The sequence below is a fragment of the Euprymna scolopes genome, chromosome 33, assembly GCF_053919585.1.
Source record: "Euprymna scolopes isolate OS-2025 chromosome 33, ASM5391958v1, whole genome shotgun sequence".
Lineage (NCBI taxonomy): Eukaryota > Metazoa > Mollusca > Cephalopoda > Sepiida > Sepiolidae > Euprymna > Euprymna scolopes.
In genome coordinates, this window is record NC_136514.1 from 3,231,821 (window position 1) to 3,251,275 (window position 19,455).

The window sequence follows — 19,455 nt, forward strand, 5'->3', positions numbered from 1 at the left end:
CAAGTTTCGTGGCTCTACTTCTATGGGGAGTGGGTCAGGGCCATTACTTATTGCACGCCCTTATTTTGTCTATTTTTCTCTATCTATCTATCTCCCACTCTTTCGCTCTCTTTCTCTCTCTCTCTCTCTCTATCTATCTATCTATCTATCTCTATTTCTCTCTCTCCGTAAATAGATAGATAGATAAATAGATAAGTGACACTGCGTGTGTGTTAGGACACTGTATAAACTCAACGAATTTTTTAATCGAATATATATCGTATATCGATTTTCAAGTCTGTAAACTTGAAATTCGATATATATGATATTCAAACATGTGAAAAAATTTTTTAATCCGTTTTTATCTGGAAAATGGGGTTGCTAAGGGGTCCAAAGTCATCGATTTTGATATTTGCTTACTGTTTTAAGAATGCGCATGCGTTATTAGTTCAAATTACAGATTACTTACGCTAAGAATAAGTTTTAATTTAATAAGTTTGATAAGTTCTATTGTCTAGGGGGAGTTCTTATCAATCATTTTGTAAAATTCTTTAAGGGTATTATTTTGCATATGTTCACTGAAAGGTGGATTAAACTAGACTTATTTTTCTCTTTTTCATAACTGCATTATTATTATTAGTAGTAGTATCTGCTTTTTTATCATATTTTAATTTCATTCTTTTTATTTTATCTTCATTTTTATAACAATTTTTAATCCTTACATTTCTTTTTCCCTTCATCGACATGTTATATGATATTGTGTTGAAAACATATTTTTAAAAAGTGGGCACCACATGGTCTGGGAAGAAAAAAATCGACGCCGAAGGAGACAGGCGTAGAACACAATGCTACATGGCTGTTTCCCTGCTAACTACAATATAGTCGCCTTCAATTGAAAATTTAACAAATAATTGTTGAACTGTGGGGAAGCTGTCAACCGGCTGTTAAAGAAAAAAAATTGCGGTGTTAGATAGATTTAAACGAATCGATAACTACGCTAGGTTTGAACAAGCCGTAAACAAGAGCGAATCGATCGCGTGATGTCACTTTATAGCTCATTATATTTTAGTGACAACGAACGCCTTGTGATGAGTAAATATCATACGAGGATTTTAATGGTTAAAGTTTGTTTGTTTAACGATCATTCAACATTTCGAATATCTGGTTTGCGGCGAGCAGGTGTTCAAGTTCTAATATCAAACGAAATGCATTCGAATAATTGAATGCGTAATTCATATCGATTGTTTGAGAAACGCCGATTGCGTGATATGGCTATCAGAAACCATGCCACGTCTTTTTCGAACGAACATCCTTAAATTGGACCCCATCACGCCTCAATTTAAATGAATAGGTCTCGTCTTGTGGGAGCTCCATGTCTGTACAAGCTTCTGAGACTGACCTTCACTCCTGATCTGAAATGGAACACATACATCAAGTCTGTTGCCAATATCGCTGGAAAAATCTACCAACTCTACCACTCCAGAAGATATCTCCATGCCAATGCAATCCTCTACCTGTATAACTTCCAGGTACGCACTAAAATGAAATACTGTTGCCACATCTGTACAGGAGTTGCTCGGTGCGCCCTATCCTGTTTTGACAAAGTTCAACATCGACTTTGAAATCTAGTAGATGATGTCCTTTTCTCGTCCCTCCAACGTCTTTCACACCGAATAGACGTTGCGAGATTGTCTCTGCTTTATCTTGATTGTCATCGGAAGTGCTCGACTGAACTCCAATCTATAGTCCCTCTTGCCAAACTACCACAAAAACACTCTTCAAATCAAATGTAAACAAATTCTTGTTGAGCCATCCCCATAAATAATCAAATTCTACCCAATTTACACCATTCACGATTACTATATTACCACTTTACATTCATTAACCGTTATTCTCGAGTGGCCTTTGGGCCTTGATAAATGGTGACTCTTAAGTAAAAAAAAACAGTTGTGTTTTCTGTTTTCTAATTGTTTAGCATTGCTGTTTTATTTTTTTATCTTTAAAAATGTTTTCCCATTAATATTTTTCGTAGAGTCCGTATTTTATTTCGACGCTTGTGCATTAAAAGCGGATATCTAAAAAATCTTTCTAATGTATTTTAAGTAAAAATGCTAATACGTACTTACGTGTGATGTCAAAATTAGTAATAATTTCAAACATTAAGAAAATAATTGAGTAGCAAAAATAAAATTTAACGTTTCTGAATTTTTGAAATGAGGATTAGTTATTCGTATTATTTGGATTTTGCGGATTACTGCTCTTATCTTGAGTGTTATTGTTTGACAACTTTTCGATCGATGTACCCTCCGGCCTTCTTCAGGTATATCTTGTCGAATTTGGGAATGTTTCTGTCGAACTTGGAAATCTGGCAACGGAAAAATACAACTGCGAATTTTTTAGGACGTCTATCCAGCTGTTGAGTAAATAAAGGGTTCCGTTCGAAATTCCGTCCAAATTCCCGAGTTCGACAAAATGCACCTGAAAAAGGTCGAGGGTTACATCAACCGCAACGATGTGAAAAAAATTGCACACAAGATGAGAATAGTAGTCCGAAGGATCCAAATAATACGAATTATAAATTTAAGTTTTTATCTCTTATTTCAACTTTTTTTTTTTTAACTGTTTCGTTTGTTTTGTTATGTTTTTGTTTTTTTTCGCTTTTGTTTTTCGTTTTTTTTTTTTGTTGTTTTTTCTTTTTTTCATTTTTTTACTTTAATAATTGTTTCATCTTTTGTTGATTATGATTATATGTTTTGTTGAATTTACATCTTTTATATATTTTTCGTCTTTTTAACGTACATGTATATCAGTGATTCGTTAATACAGAGCACTGCCGGATGATGCCAAGTAACCCGAACGATTATTATTATGATCGTTGTTAATGTTAGGAAAATAGAAATGTGTCGTGATTTATATTATGTGATATTAATGCTACATGTGTTAATGATGTAAAGTTTAGAAAAGACGCGTACAGTTTTAGTTTAGAGTGGGTGAGTTGGACAAGAGTACGGAAGATATCGTCTCCGCGTTTGGTAGCTGGAACAAACATAATGTAGGATTCACAAAAAGCCGTCGTATATTTCGAAACGCTAATAAAGTTATATCAAATATAAAACCTATTGTTGTTGGTTTCCTTCGAAAGAAGATGAACTTGGATAACGAGAAGAGAAAACGATACAACGAAGAGAGGTTTGTTCTTTGCCTGTGCGCTAGACAGACTTCATTTAATGAACTGTTTTATTGTATGTGTTGCAAACCCACACACACATCGCACAAGATAGACGTTTCACACACTGGAAATATAATATGGTTTCCATTCTGCAAGATCTACCACAGATGTGCTAACGGTTATATCTCACAGGATTAGTGAATCTCTTGACAAAGGCTGCCTTTCTAGGGCAATTGCTCTTGACATATCAAAGGCCTTCGACAAGGTATGGCATAAAGACCTACTTCACAAGATTTCCAGCTACGGTATAACTGGAAATGTTTTCTCAATCATTAAATCATTTCTCTCCGATAGGCTCATAAGAGTAGTGGTCGATGGACAAAAATCAGAGACCTGCAGTATTAATGCTGGAGTCCCTCAGGAGTCAATCCTGGACCCAACTCTCTTCCTGATCTACATCAATGACCTCCATAAACACATACTTAAATCATTCGTTGACATCTATGTTGATGAGACGACCATCTACGGCAACACATCAAAGGCTGTAAATGACAAAGTTCTCTCTGATTCTCTCTCCTCTGATCTCGAGCGCGTGATTCAGTGGGGGAAGACGTGGCTGGTTACCTTTAATGCATCTAAAACCAAACTCCTATCCTTACATCATCAACGCTCTGATCCCCATCTGGCATCAATTGTGATGGATGGCTCTCGTCTGGGAGAGGCCCCGTGTTTTGACAAGCTTCTGGGTTTGACCTTTACTCCTGATCTGAAATGGAACACGTATATCAAGTCTGTTGCCAAGGTCGCTGGAAAGATGGTGGGATCCTTCTACCGCTCCAGAAGATATCTCACTACTGATGCAATTCTCTATCTATATAAAAGCCAAGTACGTCCAAGGATGGAATACTGCTGCCATATCTGGGCAGGAGCTGCCAAAAATAGCCTATCCTGCCTTGACAGAGTACAAAATAGATTTCGTGGCTTAGTGGGGGATGCCCTTTTCTCTACCCTGCAACCTCTCTCCCACAGAAGAGACGTTGCGAGCCTATACTTGTTTTATCGTTATTTCCATGGCAGGTGCTCGTCTGAACTCCAATCTCTGGTCCCCCTCGCCAATCTTTCACGAAAAACACCCATCTAGCCGAATCCACTGTGAAAAATTTTCCCCACTCTTTATCTGTGCCTAAATCAAAACGTGGATTCCATGAACAAAGCTTCTTTCTTAGAACTGCACGCCTGTGGAACTCTGTTCCGTCTGCCTGCTTCCCACCTGACTACAACTTGGATGTGTTCAAGTCTAACGTTAACAAATTGCCAATGAACCGCCCCCTTAAGTAAACACTTCATCAAATCTCCACACTAACGTAATGTACTTGCAATAACCCTTATCCCTGAGTGGCTTCCGGGCCTTGATAAGTGGTGACCACTGTGTAAAAAAAAAATGTAAAATGTAGAAAGCCCCTCCCCAAAAACAAAAGCAAAAAAAACACCGACTGTAATTTGGTGTCTTATTTATTTATTTATTTATTTTTTTTTTTTTTGATAAATCTGCCAAGAAAACGTCGGAAGTTAACTTGGGGGGGGGGCAAATAATTTTAAGAGACATGTGTTTAAAAAATGTTCGAAGAATTGTTTTTGTTTTTCAAATGTATTTCGTCATTTCTTCAAAAGTTTTTTGTTTGTTTGTTTTTTGGTTTTGTTTTGTTTTTTTGTCAAGGAAAATCATTTTTCCAGGGTATTTTTAAGTATTTTTTTATATAATTTTATTTTAATTGGATGAGAAGGTTTTAAAGATTCATTATATTGTTAATGTTCATAACTTGTGTGTGTGTGTGTGTGTGTGTGTGTGTGTGTGTGTGTGTGTGTGTGTGTGTGTGTGTGTGTGTGTGTTTTGTTTTTTTGTTGGTTTTTTTTTTGACATTTCTGAATTTTTGAGATAAGGATTAGTTATTCGTATTGATTCATCGAACTATTGTTCTCATTTTGAGTGTGATTTTCACAACGTTTCGGTCAATGTAACACCGACATTTTTCAGGTGTATCTTGTCGAATTCGGGAATGCTTTTGTAAGGAATTTGGACGGAATTTGGAGCTGAACCCTTTATTTACTTCATGGGGGTAGAATGCTCTTGTTCCGTCAGCTATACCTGACTTTTCAGTCTCTCCACGTACTACGGCTTTTCGATGTTCTTCTAACAGTACTTTTAGTGGATGACACATCTCACCTTCGTATAGTTTCCCACATTTACATGGGGTTTCATATATACAGTTCTTACTCATGATTTTTTTTTCTGTAGGGGGCTTGACTTTCACAAGCGATTTCCGGTATAGCTGGCCATATCTGGAAGAAAAAGGGAAACCATCTACCCTTATGGGACGAAGTAAAAATTAAGACAGAGGAACCATGGGGAGTAGGACGACTAAAAGAAGCAGCACATATGTTGGGGAATAACCAACTACTTTTCCTGATCTACATTAATGATCTTCCAAATCACATCCTTACATCATTTGTAGACATCTATGCTGACGACACTACCATTTATGGTAGCACATCTAAGACAGAAAACGACCAAGTTCTCTCCAATTCTCTCTCCTCTGATCTTGAGCACGTAGTACAATGGGGTAAGGAGTGGCTGGTTACTTTTAATGCATCTAAAACCAAGCTTCTCTCTTTACATCATCAACATTCTGATCCACATCTGGCATCAATTGAAATGAATGGCTCTCGTCTTCAGGAGGCCTCAAGTTTTGACAAGCTTCTTGGCTTGACCATTACTCCTGATCTTAAATGGAACACGTACATCAAATCTGTTGCCAAGGCCGCTGGAAAAATGGTGGGATCTTTCTATCGATCCAGTAGATATCTCACTGCTGATGCTATTCTCTATCTATATAAGAGCCAGGTACGTCCAAGGATGGAATACTGTTGCCACATCTGGGCAGGAGCTGCTAGAGCTGCCTTGATAGAGTTCAAAATAGACTTCGTAGCCTTCCTTGCAACCTCTATCTCACAGAAGAGATGTTGCGAGTTTGTCTCTGATGTATCGTTATTTTCATGGAAAGTGTTCGACTGAGCTTCAGTCTATGGTCCCCCCTCGCCAAACTTTCACAAGAAACACTCGTCTAGCTGTAAACACTATCAATAATTCCCCCCACTCTTTATCTGTGCCTAAACCTAAACGTAGATTCCATGAACAAAGCTTCTTTCTTAGAACTGCACGCCTGTGGAATTGTCTTCCGTTTTCCTGCTTTCCAGCTGACTACAATATGGTTGTCTTCAAGTCTAACGTAAATAAGTTCTTGATGAGCCGTTCTATATAAGTTATCAAATTTACCAAATTTTCATTACTAATGATTATTATATTGTCCAATTTCTACTGTACACTCTTTAACCCTTATCCTTGAGTGGACTCTTGGCCTTGATAATGTGGTGATGCCTATGTAAAAAAAAAACTACTAAGTATTCTACTAGTATAGAATTCAATACGATATGGGAGCCATTAATTATAAGCAATAGATAAGTAAAAACATTAATAATTAGTAATAATTAGTAATAATTAGTAATAAATAGTGATATTAAGAACTAGAAATAAGATAGGTTTAAGGCTCGTAAAATTCATACGTGGCGCAGTGGTTAGAGTACTTGTTAAAATCAATTGTAAAAAGTGATATTTTCCTGAATGTTGAAGGTTCGATTCTCTGTGTGGGCAGCCGAAAAATACAATTGCGAATTACATAGCACCTCTATTCCAGACGGAACAAGAGCACGCTACCCCGTGAAGTAAATAAAGGGTTCCACTAAAAATTCCGTTTAAATTCCCGAGTTCAGCAGAAACATTCCCGAATTTGGCAAGATACACCTGAGGTTACATCAACCGAAACGTTGTGAAAATCGCATTCAAGATGAGAACAGTAGTCCGATGAATCCAAATAATACAAATATTTACCTAAAAGGCATTTGTGCGTCGCTGCCTCGTTGTAATTCAGCGTGCCGCGTTATGATTGGCTGACCGGCGTGTTACGTCAAACAGAAGTTAAGCCCGAGCTGTTGCTCGGCATAATCCGGCTGTTGACGTCATGTTCCGGCCAAAGTTATTCGAACGCTGAGATGCTTCTAGTACGCAATATGAAACGGTACCATAATTTTTTATTCTTTATTTGCTTCACCTTGTCAGCATATCGCTATGCACATCTTTGTAAAATTACATTGTTGTATTGTTGTTTGTTGATATTTTCTTTCATCCTGTCTATCGATCATTTTTTTTCATCGACATATTTTCATTTCCTTTTCTTCAATCGTATTTTTCAGAGCCTCCCCCACCCAGCTCGTTAGTCGCGGGACTTCCACTATGTTACGGGCCTGTTACCGTCTGCGCCACTTTCTGCGCCTAAAATGCCGGACGTGTCACATCATCCTGCTTTTTGTGTTGCTTTCCGGTTCGCAGATCTGGATCTGGCTTCGGCGGCAGCAACACCAGCAACCCGTCACCGTGATGGAGCAAGACTTCGGCCTGGATGAGCCGAGGCACGGGCGCGAGCGAATGGCGGTGCATATCGCTGGTGCCGATGCCTTTAACTACCAGACACGTCCCATCAACTGTAATCAAATCTTTCGCTCGGACAAGGCCGAGATTATACGAACCTCGAAGATCGGAACCAACTCCAAGTTCTATCGGAAAGTGTTTCTCCAAGAGTTTAAGACCTGCAAGTCGCTCCTGGAGAAGTCGAGGTATATCCTCAACGTCAGCCAAGAGGAGAAAACGTTTCCGATCGCCTTCAGCATCTTGCTCTACAAGGACTTCTTTCAAGTGGAGAGACTCCTTCGAGCCATTTACCGGCCGCAGAATATCTACTGCCTGCACACCGATGCCAAATCATCGCCAACTCTACAAGACAACATCCGGCGTTTGACTACATGTTTTGACAACGTCTTCGTCGCATCCAAACTGGAGGACGTCGTCTACGCCGGATACTCGCGGCTCCAAGCTGACTTTAACTGCATGGAGGAGCTGTTGCGCTCAAACGTAAGCTGGAAGTATTTCGTAAATCTACCCAGCCAGGCGTACCCTCTCAAGACAAACGCCGAGATTGTAAAGATACTGAAGATATACAATGGCTCCAACGACATCGAGGGTATCACCGGCACGCGAATGCTTCCTGAACGATATCGGTATAGTCACCATGTGGTTATGTCGAATGGAAAGAGGGTCATCGAAAACACGTATAGGAAAAAGACGCCGCCTCCCCACGATATTCAGATTGTGAAAGGAAGCGCGTACGGCGTCTTTAGTCGGGCATTTGTCCATTTTGTCATGTCTGACGAACGCGTAAATGACTTCAAAAAGTGGCTTGAGGATACTAACAGTCCCGACGAATACATATGGGCCACGTTAAATCATCTTAAATATAACGGACATTTAAATGCACCAGGGGGATACAAAGGTTAGTATATACCTAAATGAATAAATGTAGTTCTATTATCTAAATATTCATTTACTTGCTCGTACGTCCAGTGTCATAAACCAATCATCATCATCACAAACATTAATTAATGAGAAACAAATTACTTCCTGTTATACTTGCTTTTTATCAGTTAACATTTTTGAACCATTTCTTCTCCAAAGATTTAAAAAGGAAATAAAACATGGCTGTCTGTTTACGGTTTCAAATTGGCTATTTTATAATTTAAAAAAGTCATGTCGAGAGGAGACTGTAAGTTATTTTTATTTTTATAGTTTCATTTAAAATTTTAAAAAATTGCAAGTGAATTAACATCTGTTCCTTTATAATTTTTATTAGAAAATTTTCAGAAAAAAAAAATAAAACAAAACAATGGGTTGTGTGTTGAGTTTTCATTGAAAAAATCTAATTTTTTAAAAGGTTCAAAAAGAATTTTCTAAAAATCGTTTCCAATTCGTTGCTATTTTTTTCATTTTAGTTTTTATTCATTTTATTTATGATGTGTTTAAAAAATGTTATTTATGTGTTTAAAAATTTTATTTATGTCTTTTAAAAATTTTATTTATGTGTTTTAAAAATTTTATTTATGTGTTTTAAAAATTTTATTTATGTGTTTTAAATATTTTATTTATGCGTTTTAAAAATTTTATTTATGTTTTAAAAATTTTATTTATGTGTTTAAAAAATTTTATTTATGTGTTTTAAAAATTTTATTTATGTGTTCTAAAAATTTTATTTATGTGTTTTAAAAAATTTATTTATGTTTTCTAAAATTTTATTTATGATGTGTTTTAAAAATTTTATTCATGTGTTTTAAAAATTTTATTTATGTGTTTTAAAAATTTTATTTATGTGTTTAAAAAATTTTATTGATGTGTTTTAAAAATTTTATTTATGTGTTCTAAAAATTTTATGCTACTATGAAATTTCCAAAGGTTCTGCTAGTTCTTCTTCTTTTTCTTCTTCTTCTTCTTCTTCTTCTTTTTCTTCTTCTTCTTCTTCTTCTTATTATTATTATTATTGTTATAATAATAATAATAATAATAATGATAATAATAATTATTATTATTATTATTAATTATTATTATTATTATTATTGTTATTATTATTGTTATAATTATTATTAATTATTATTATTATTATCATTATTATTAATTATTATTATAATTATTATTAATTATTATTATTATTTTTATAATTATTATTATTATTTATTATTATCATTATTATTGTTATAATTATTATTATTATGAATTATTATTATTATTGTTACTATTGTTATACTTATTATTAATTATTATTATTATTGTTGTTATAATTATTATTAATTATTATTATTATTATTATTGTTGTTGTTATAATTATGATTAATTATCATTATTATTATTATTGCTATAATTATTATTAATTATTGTTATTATTGTAATGATTGTTATAATTATTATTAATTATCATTATTTTTATTATATTAATAATGATAATAATAATTAGTAACAATAATAATAATAATAATTATTATTATTATTATTGTTAATTATTATTATTATTATTATTATCATTATTATTATTATCATTATTATTATCATTATTATTATTAATATTATTATTATTATTGTCATTATTATTATTATTATTATCATCATTATTATTATTATTATTTTTATCATTATTATTATTATTATTATTATTATCATTATTATTATTATTATTATCATCATTATTATTATTATTATTATCATTATTATTATTACTATTATGATTATTATTATTATCATTATTATTATTATCATCATTATTATTATTATTATTATTATTATTATTATTATTATTATGTTCGTTAACTTCACAGTGTTGTGATGTGTTACAGTGTTTTCTGGGGTTTTTTTTTTCAATCAAGAGCGGGTTTTTACACCAAATCTTATGACCATAGTCAAGTGTTAGTTAGTCAAAGCACCTGGCATAGGATGTTAGCTGTGCCAAGCAGAACTGACTTCTGGAGTATTCCATCCTTAATTGAAGCCGCTCCTTGCAAAACCACACGAGAAGTTGCTGTTTGACTTGAGGTCGGCCACTCAACAGTCGTTCGCCATTTAAAGCAAATAGCAAAGTCAAAAAAGTTGGATGAATGAGTGCCGCATAATTTGAACGATAATACAAAAAAATCGTGGTTTTATGTTCCATCTACGCAACAAAAATGATTTCTTCAGCGGATCATGACGTGTGATGAGACGTTGATTCTCTTAAAAGCTGACAAACTAAAATGTTAGTTCTTCAGAGCAGTGGTGGAGTCTGTCCTTTTTTACAGTGCTACAATCTGGACATCAACTAGAATCGAAACCGAAACATTCAAAGCTGGTGACGTTACCACTGTACCAATGCGAAATGCATATAAACCGATTCAAATTAAAAATTAAATAGAAATTAAGATGAATGCATCAAATGTTTGATCCCTTAAAAGCAATTTTAACGGGTAACGGCCCATAAAAGAACGGTCCGTAAAAAATCCAATAATTTGAGGCTCCTAGCGCCGCTCTATGCCTTTTAGTTTCGGAGAAGATAAAGCTTGAAAATATGGCGACAGACCAACAGACAGACTGACAGACAGACGGAACGAACGGCAGACAGACATATAGCTGTTTATATATTAGATTATCGAATATAATCGAATATAAAAACAGCGATTATTACACTCATTTATAAATACGATACAATCTCACGCTGTCATTCCTTTAGTTGTTCTTGTTGTTGCTTTCTTTTTTTTTTTTTTTTTTTTTTTTTTTATTCAATTTTCACCCCAAACAAGGCACAGTGCCACTTTGAAGCAGGGGGCTACTATTAGGGAATTAATTAGCGGGGTCATTATGAAGGGAGAAGAGTAGAAAGATGTTTGTTAACATTACACTTGAACTTCTGCATATCATTGCAGTTGGGAAAGCAGAATCCCGGAAGGGAGTTCCAAAGACCCGCAGTTCTGGGGAAGAAACTATTGGAGTAAAAGGCTTTCTTGCACCTAGGGATCTCCACTGTAAAGGGATGAGACTTAGTAGCTTGTCGGGTTTGTCGGGGGTAGTTACGTCGGGGAGGTACAAGTGTTTTCAGTTCGTCAGAGCATTCACCATTAAAGTATTTGTAGAACAGGCAGAGGGATGCAACATCTCGTCGATGGGACAGAGGTTGAAGCCCAGATGACAGTTCAGGACCTATCAGGTTTGCGACTCTTTTTTGAACCCTGTCCAGGAGCGAGAGACAAGCAGCAGATGCACCAGCCCAGATGTGACAACAGTACTCCATACATGGGCGAATGGTTGCCTTATAGAGGTATAGGATACTGGCAGGCGTAAGTAGTTTTCTAGCACGGTAGAGGGAGCCAACCTTCCTTGCAGCAGCCTTGGCAATGCTCTCAATGTATCTATTCCAGTTCATATTCCCTGTAAACGTTAGGCCGAGGAGTTTAAAAGAAGTACTTTCAGGCAATGTGTTCTTGGCCATTGCTATTGGTGGTAGAGAAGGTTTCTTGTAGTTATTGAAGGAAACAAGCTTAGTCTTAGCAGCATTGAATGAGACCAACCATTTTTGTCCCCATTCCACTACGGATTGGAGGTCATCCTCTAGTGTTTCTGCCATTTTCTTGGATATGTGTTCATTTGTTTTCCCCTCATATCTGTTATAGAGAGTGGTGTCATCGGCAAATATACCCATCTCCGAAACAATATTATCAGGGAGGTCGTTTATGAATATCAGGAAGAATAGAGGTCCAAGGATAGACCCCTGAGGCACTCCCGCATTTATGTCATATTGTTTGGATGTACGTCCGTCGAGGACAACTTTGATTTTTCTATTACTTAAGAAGGATTTAATTACGTTATGAATTCTTCCAGTGATTCCACATTTCTAGGAGATATATAAGTTTCAGCTATTAGGGTGACAAGAAAGTTCTTGCGGTTTGCAACTTTTAAATTCAGATGAACATACGAATAAAAGAATATTGATTTAAAAAAAAATAATAAGCACTATCAGAATCAACACACTTTTGCCAACACAAAACAAGTGTATTTGTGTCAATAACAAAAATCTTGCGTTCTGTTGGCGATATCGCTTAGACATTTTTAACCATTTCTCACGCAGAAAGTTGTCGAGATACTTGAAACAGTGGTAGTCCGTAAGTGAAAGGTCTAGAGAGTATGGCGGATGAGGCAAAGTTTTCTAGCCCAATTCGTTCAACTTCTGCAGGGTCGATTTATCAACATGCGGTCGGCCATTGTCTTGGAGGAGAATTGGGCTTTTGCTGTTGACTTATGCTGAGTGTTGTTGACGAAATTGCTGATGCATTTCATCCATTATTTAAAAATAGTTCTCCGCCGTAATGGTTTCGCCTGCATTTAAAAAAAAAAACTGTACTCAATGAGACCGGTCAAACTGTAATAAATAAGGCCGGTCACAGACCAGCAAAAGGTAAGTATGAGCTTCTTTTGGTGAAACTCTAACTTCGAGAAGTGTCATGGGGATTTTTCGGCATCTAACCATTGAGCTGAGCATCGCCGGTTGCCGTAGATAACCCACTTTTTATCGCAAATCAGAACCCGTTCGAAAAACGGGTTGTTCTTGTTGCGTAAAAAAAGGAAGATGACACTTCATAACGGCGTTTCTTTTTGTTGTCGTTCAATTCGTGATGTACCCATTTATCAAGATTTTTTGTCTTTGCAGTCTGTCTTAAGTGATTGGAAATCGTTGTATACGTTACCTCTTATTCAGAAGCATATTCTCGAACAGTTGTGTGTCGATTGGCTCTGACTAAGGTTCTTAATTAATCGTGGTCAATACTCGGTGGCTGACCAGTACGTTCATTATCTTCAATTTCTTAAACCACCATTGTGCAGTGCGTTCAGTAGTTGTTCCTGGGTTAAACGCTTCATTAATATCGCTAGCTGTTTCAGCAGCTTTTCGGCCTTGCTTGAATTGAAATAAGAAAAATTTGCGAATTTGCTTTTTTCCATCTTTTATTCAACGTTCTGAAAAGACAATATAATTGTTTTAAACGATCATCATTTAAACGATTAGAGCGAAAACCTCTCTTTAAAATAATATATAAAGTAAAGATATTATAACGAAAACTTATTTGAAAATACATAAATTGAAATCAAAATTAAAAATTTCGCAAGAATTTTCTCCTCAACTCAACTATAAACACCAAATCAACTCACACTTAGACATGACAGAGTAGGAGATATATCAGAATAAAAACAACATATATGGTCTTACTATAGTAGTAAATTCAATTGCAATCTTAGTATTTCATATTAATCCATTTACTGTCTTTACGTGATTTATTTTCACCATATTTTATTAGAAACTGATTTAACTTAACGACCACAACATGATATATATAAGTTAGTTAAACCACAACATGATATATATAAGTTAGTTAAACCACAACATGATATATATAAGTTAGTTAAACCACAACATGATATATATAAGTTAGTTAAACCACAACATGATATATATAAGTTAGTTAAACCACAACATGATATATATAAGTTAGTTAAACCACAACATGATATATATAAGTTAGTTAAACCACAACATGATATATATAAGTTAGTTAAACCACAACATGATATATATAAGTTAGTTAAACCACAACATGATATATATAAGTTAGTTAAACCACAACATGATATATATAAGTTAGTTAAACCACAACATGATATATATAAGTTAGTTAAACCACAACATGATATATATAAGTTAGTTAAACCACAACATGATATATATAAGTTAGTTAAACCACAACATGATATATATAAGTTAGTTAAACCACAACATGATATATATAAGTTAGTTAAACCACAACATGATATATATAAGTTAGTTAAACCACAACATGATATATATAAGTTAGTTAAACCACAACATGATATATATAAGTTAGTTAAACCACAACATGATATATATAAGTTAGTTAAACCACAACATGATATATATAAGTTAGTTAAACCACAACATGATATATATAAGTTAGTTAAACCACAACATGATATATATAAGTTAGTTAAACCACAACATGATATATATAAGTTAGTTAAACCACAACATGATATATATAAGTTAGTTAAACCACAACATGATATATATAAGTTAGTTAAACCACAACATGATATATATAAGTTAGTTAAACCACAACATGATATATATAAGTTAGTTAAACCACAACATGATATATATAAGTTAGTTAAACCACAACATGATATATATAAGTTAGTTAAACCACAACATGATATATATAAGTTAGTTAAACCACAACATGATATATATAAGTTAGTTAAACCACAACATGATATATATAAGTTAGTTAAACCACAACATGATATATATAAGTTAGTTAAACCACAACATGATATATATAAGTTAGTTAAACCACAACATGATATATATAAGTTAGTTAAACCACAACATGATATATATAAGTTAGTTAAACCACAACATGATATATATAAGTTAGTTAAACACGGCACCAAATTAAACGTATATTCTATCGGGGTGGTGTATATATATACAGTACTAAATAAACGTACACGTGTAAATAGTTGAGTCATGGTGTGTTGAATGTGTATACGTGGCATTGCTCAATTCTGAGACTTCTCCCCCCCCTCTCATGGGGAGATTTTAGCCCATCTTGTCTCTTTGGCATCTTAAAAATCAATTCAACGATGCTTGAGCAAACCGGAACACGTGACATGCGACACGTCACATCCGGTCACCTGTTCGGATACTTTCCGGTGCAAAGTTGACCAGGTCACAGTTTGACATGTTTGGCAACCTGTTAAACATGGCGCTTCCAATCTCTGTCGTCCATTCAACTCTAGATGGATAGATATTTATATAGACGATAGATAGATAGATAGATAGATAGATAGATACACGGTTAATAAGATAAACAGATAGATAGACAGATAAACAGATAATTTACTACTTCTGCTCGACCACTCTTTGACAAGAAAAAAGATAACTAAATACCTGCTGCAAAGAATCAGAAAACGACTCACACCTGATATTATCCTGTACCTCTTGAAAGCCACCAGTCGCCCATGCATTAAGTATTGTTTCCAAATTTGGGCTGGTGCATCTATCACTAATCCCTCCCTCTTGAATAGGGTTCAAAAAAAGAGTCTTCAATCTAATCGGTTCCATTTTGTCAACAAAGCTCCAACCTCTGTCACATCGTCGCAATGTTGCATCTCTGTGCCTGTTTTACAATAGAATGTGCCCTGATGAACTCATTGTACTTACTCGACCTACATATCTCAGACAACCCCGCTTAGCAACAAAATCACACCCCTTCACTGTTGAGGTTCCTAAATCACAGAAAGCTTTCTACTCTAATAGTTTCTTCCCTTGAACAACTAAATAGTGTAATTCCCTTCCAACTACTTGCTTCCTTGACTGTACTGATATGCAGAAGTGTAAATGTAACGTAAACCAACATTTTGTTACTTTTTCCTAGACATGGTCCTAAATAGTAGCCCCTTACGCCCAAGTGGCGATGTGCTTTGTTAGGGGTGAATGTGAGTAAAAAAAAACATTAATTAGCGATATTATTGGCAATAATTTTTCTGGAGAAAGAAATATTTAAAAACAATAGTCACGCATACAATAACGCTTTGAAAACTAACGGCTATATAAACAATAAAATAGAATATAATAACAGGAATAATAGAGTATGAGAATAATAAATAGAAAGCGAAATATTATTTGGTTTACCCACCCTTCTTTTATTTACTAATTAAATCCAAAATTGGAAGTTTGTTTCTTAATCGTATGAGTCAACATTTTCCAAAAATAATGCATAATATTTCCAATGAAATTACCGTTAAACCTCAACAACGGCTTAACGATTAATAACTAATAAACTGGAATTTACTTTTTGTAATTTAGCAAAATGAAATGATTGGGCTGTTCATTTTTCCCCTTTTCATGCATATAATGGTCACCGTCAATAATTTATTAAATAAAAAGATACGATTTCAAAGTATTTTTAGTTTTCTGTGCGCAGTTTTTATTTGTATGTAATTGTTTCGACTTCGGTGATATGCATGGATCATTTATTTCTCTTCATCATTAGTGCACATAAAAATTGTCCTGTTTATTTAAAACTTCCTTGGATTAGAGTTGCTGGTCAGTGTTTGGGTAGACGGATCATTCTTTCCCGTCTGTTGTGTTACGTTTAATTTTTGGTTTAAAATGTGCATTCTCTCAGGTCATGAAGGATAGTTTGCCTTACATCACACAAAGCAATGTTATTTATGAATTTAATTGTCAATGCGATGCTGGCTATGTAGGTCGAATCCCCATTAAATTTGCAGACATGCATTAATAGCATAAACAAACAGAAATTAGAATGGACAAGCCACTTCTCTCTCTCCCCTCTTCCACTTTGGAAGTTTCCATTTGCTAACACCTAATCGAAAATCCAGCTTATGCAAATGCATATAAAATGGATTGTTTAGAATCTTACATCGGGCTGACTCTCAAAATCACTTAAAGATTTTGGAGTCAGTGTTGGTTATTTCACGTAGGCCCTCTCTTTGTCGACAGAAGGAATTTATTAAATCATTGAACTTGCTCGGGGTTATATTTTAATCGTTGCCATACCCCTCCATCTTATTTGGACATTCATTTTAGGTAGTTGCCTGTCTAGCCGCACTGATGAGCTGTGAAACAGCGAAACAGTACTGTATGTGGATGACTATATATATATATATATATATATATGTATGTATTATTTTGCACGAATTGCCATGCGTTTTGTTTTTAATTTTTTTCTCATATATCCTTGAGTATTTGCTCTTTCGTGATAATTTAATTATTTTTTTGTATTTCTGTGTTGTACCAAGGATTAACTCCTGCTGAGCTCGTTGATTAAAGGGTCCCTTGGGTTTTTCTGTGTATTATTTTAAAAGTGCTATATAAGTTTGTGCCGATAAAAGTTATAAAAAATTGTGTATGTTTCTTTATTAATTCTGATTTCTTTGTATTTCAGGTGACCCGGAGAATAAGCCGTGGCTCGCGACGTACGCTACCTGGAAAGGTGACGCACCCTGCTACGGCAAGTGGGTGCGAAGCATCTGTGTGTTTGGTGTAGGTGACATACCAAACCTTTTGAACAAGAGACAGCTGTTCGCCAACAAATTTTATATGGACCATCAACCAGCGGCTATTTACTGCTTAGAGGAGTTCTATTTCCGAAAAGTTCGAAGCCGTATGACGCTCGACACGGAATATTACAAAAATTTGCCCTTCGTCAATTCATGAAAACAACATTAGCTAAAGATTAACAGCCCGCAAAAAAATATTGTGGAAAATTGGGGCTGAGTTTAGAGACTGGGTTTGGGGCTGAGTATGGGGGGGATGGGTGTGGGGTTGGGTACGGTCTGGAAGATACCTGGATAGGGGTTGGGTAGGGGGACAGCTATTATCTATTAGGTTGTCCAGAAAGTAATGGCTTTTTAATGATCCTATTTTGAAACAAGTATAAATCCGACTAAAAATAGATAACGAGTTAATTAATAAGATTCAACTCCGCGTGAGACGAATGTTTTATTGTGTGGACGGCAAGCAACCTTTGGCCAAATGATTGATTGTTGTCTAGTGCAGTTTCAGAAGTATCATCCATTAGTTTTGACTCATCAAGGAATATCATATGAAAGCCCTTTATGTCCATGTTGGTGCTAGGGCTGATTCATATCGCCTGTAAAATGACGGGAATCATGAAACCGCGAAAGCTTTTAAATGAATAGACATCTGCTCTGTACACAGTGTCGTGGTATATCTTATTTATACCATACAAAATTACCGTTTTTTTTTCTTTTTTACAAATGTCAACAATTCAAACGATAAAAGAAAAACGCCATTATTTTCTGGATAATCTAGTAAATCAACACAAATGGATGACTGATGTATAAAAGAGAAACGAACATTTCTGGCGCTTCGATGCAATCACACCGTTATTATTTTTTTGTTTTTTGTTTTATTGTTTTTTTTTTTTTTTTTCAAAAAGTCCAACTTTTGACATTTGTTCTCTAATAATCATAAATTCTGAGGATCTCGGTAAATTTCGATAACAAACAATTATTTCCGTTATTATATTCTAATTTTAAAGTTTACTTGATACGTGTAGGTTGAATGGAATTATGTTCTTACGTTTGTGTCAACCAATATGGCGACCTGATGATACGCGACTGGAATAATTTGAGGCCACCATACTTGGATAATATAGAAAACATCAGAGATATCAAAATAATAAACAATACAGTCAATACGAAAACAATCATTTTGATGGACAAAGATACCAATAATAAACTCATTTTTACAGTTTATTTTTTGCATAAACAATCAAACCTCATTTTTAGTTTTGTTCTTCAAAACTAATTATTTATTTATTAAATAAATGATGTGTGATATTTTAACTAATTACAGGCAATTCCTGTCCAAGTGGAAATTCATAGGGAATGTCTCTCAAAAAAACCTTTGTTTAAGCAGTTTTGTTTGAGTTTTTTTAATATTAAGAATATTAAAAGTAACGCGCCATCTTTTTATATATATATATATATATATATATATATAAAAGATGGCGCGTTACTTTCTATATATGAAGTATATATATATATATATATATATATATATATATATATATATATATATATATGAAGAAGTTATATATATAACTATATATATACTTCATATATATATGAAGAAGTTATATATATATAACTATATATATACTTCATATATATATATATATGAAGTAATTATATATATAACTACTTCATATATATATATACATACTTC

General features: G+C 34.4%; 1 protein-coding gene across 2 annotated transcripts in view; it reads left to right on the forward strand.

Annotated features, from left to right (window-relative positions):
• LOC145258094 (N-acetyllactosaminide beta-1,6-N-acetylglucosaminyl-transferase-like) overlaps nucleotides 1-19,142 on the forward strand; it is a 130,710-nt gene extending 111,568 nt beyond the window's left edge. For both annotated transcript variants that reach the window (XM_080115831.1, XM_080115833.1), the window contains exons 2-3: nucleotides 7,457-8,589; nucleotides 17,648-19,142. In XM_080115831.1, the coding sequence (XP_079971957.1) occupies nucleotides 7,497-8,589; nucleotides 17,648-17,919 (1,365 nt within the window). In that variant the 5' untranslated portion in view covers nucleotides 7,457-7,496 and the 3' untranslated portion in view covers nucleotides 17,920-19,142. The remainder of the gene's footprint in view (nucleotides 1-7,456; nucleotides 8,590-17,647) is intronic.
• Nucleotides 19,143-19,455: the final 313 nt, after the last annotated feature.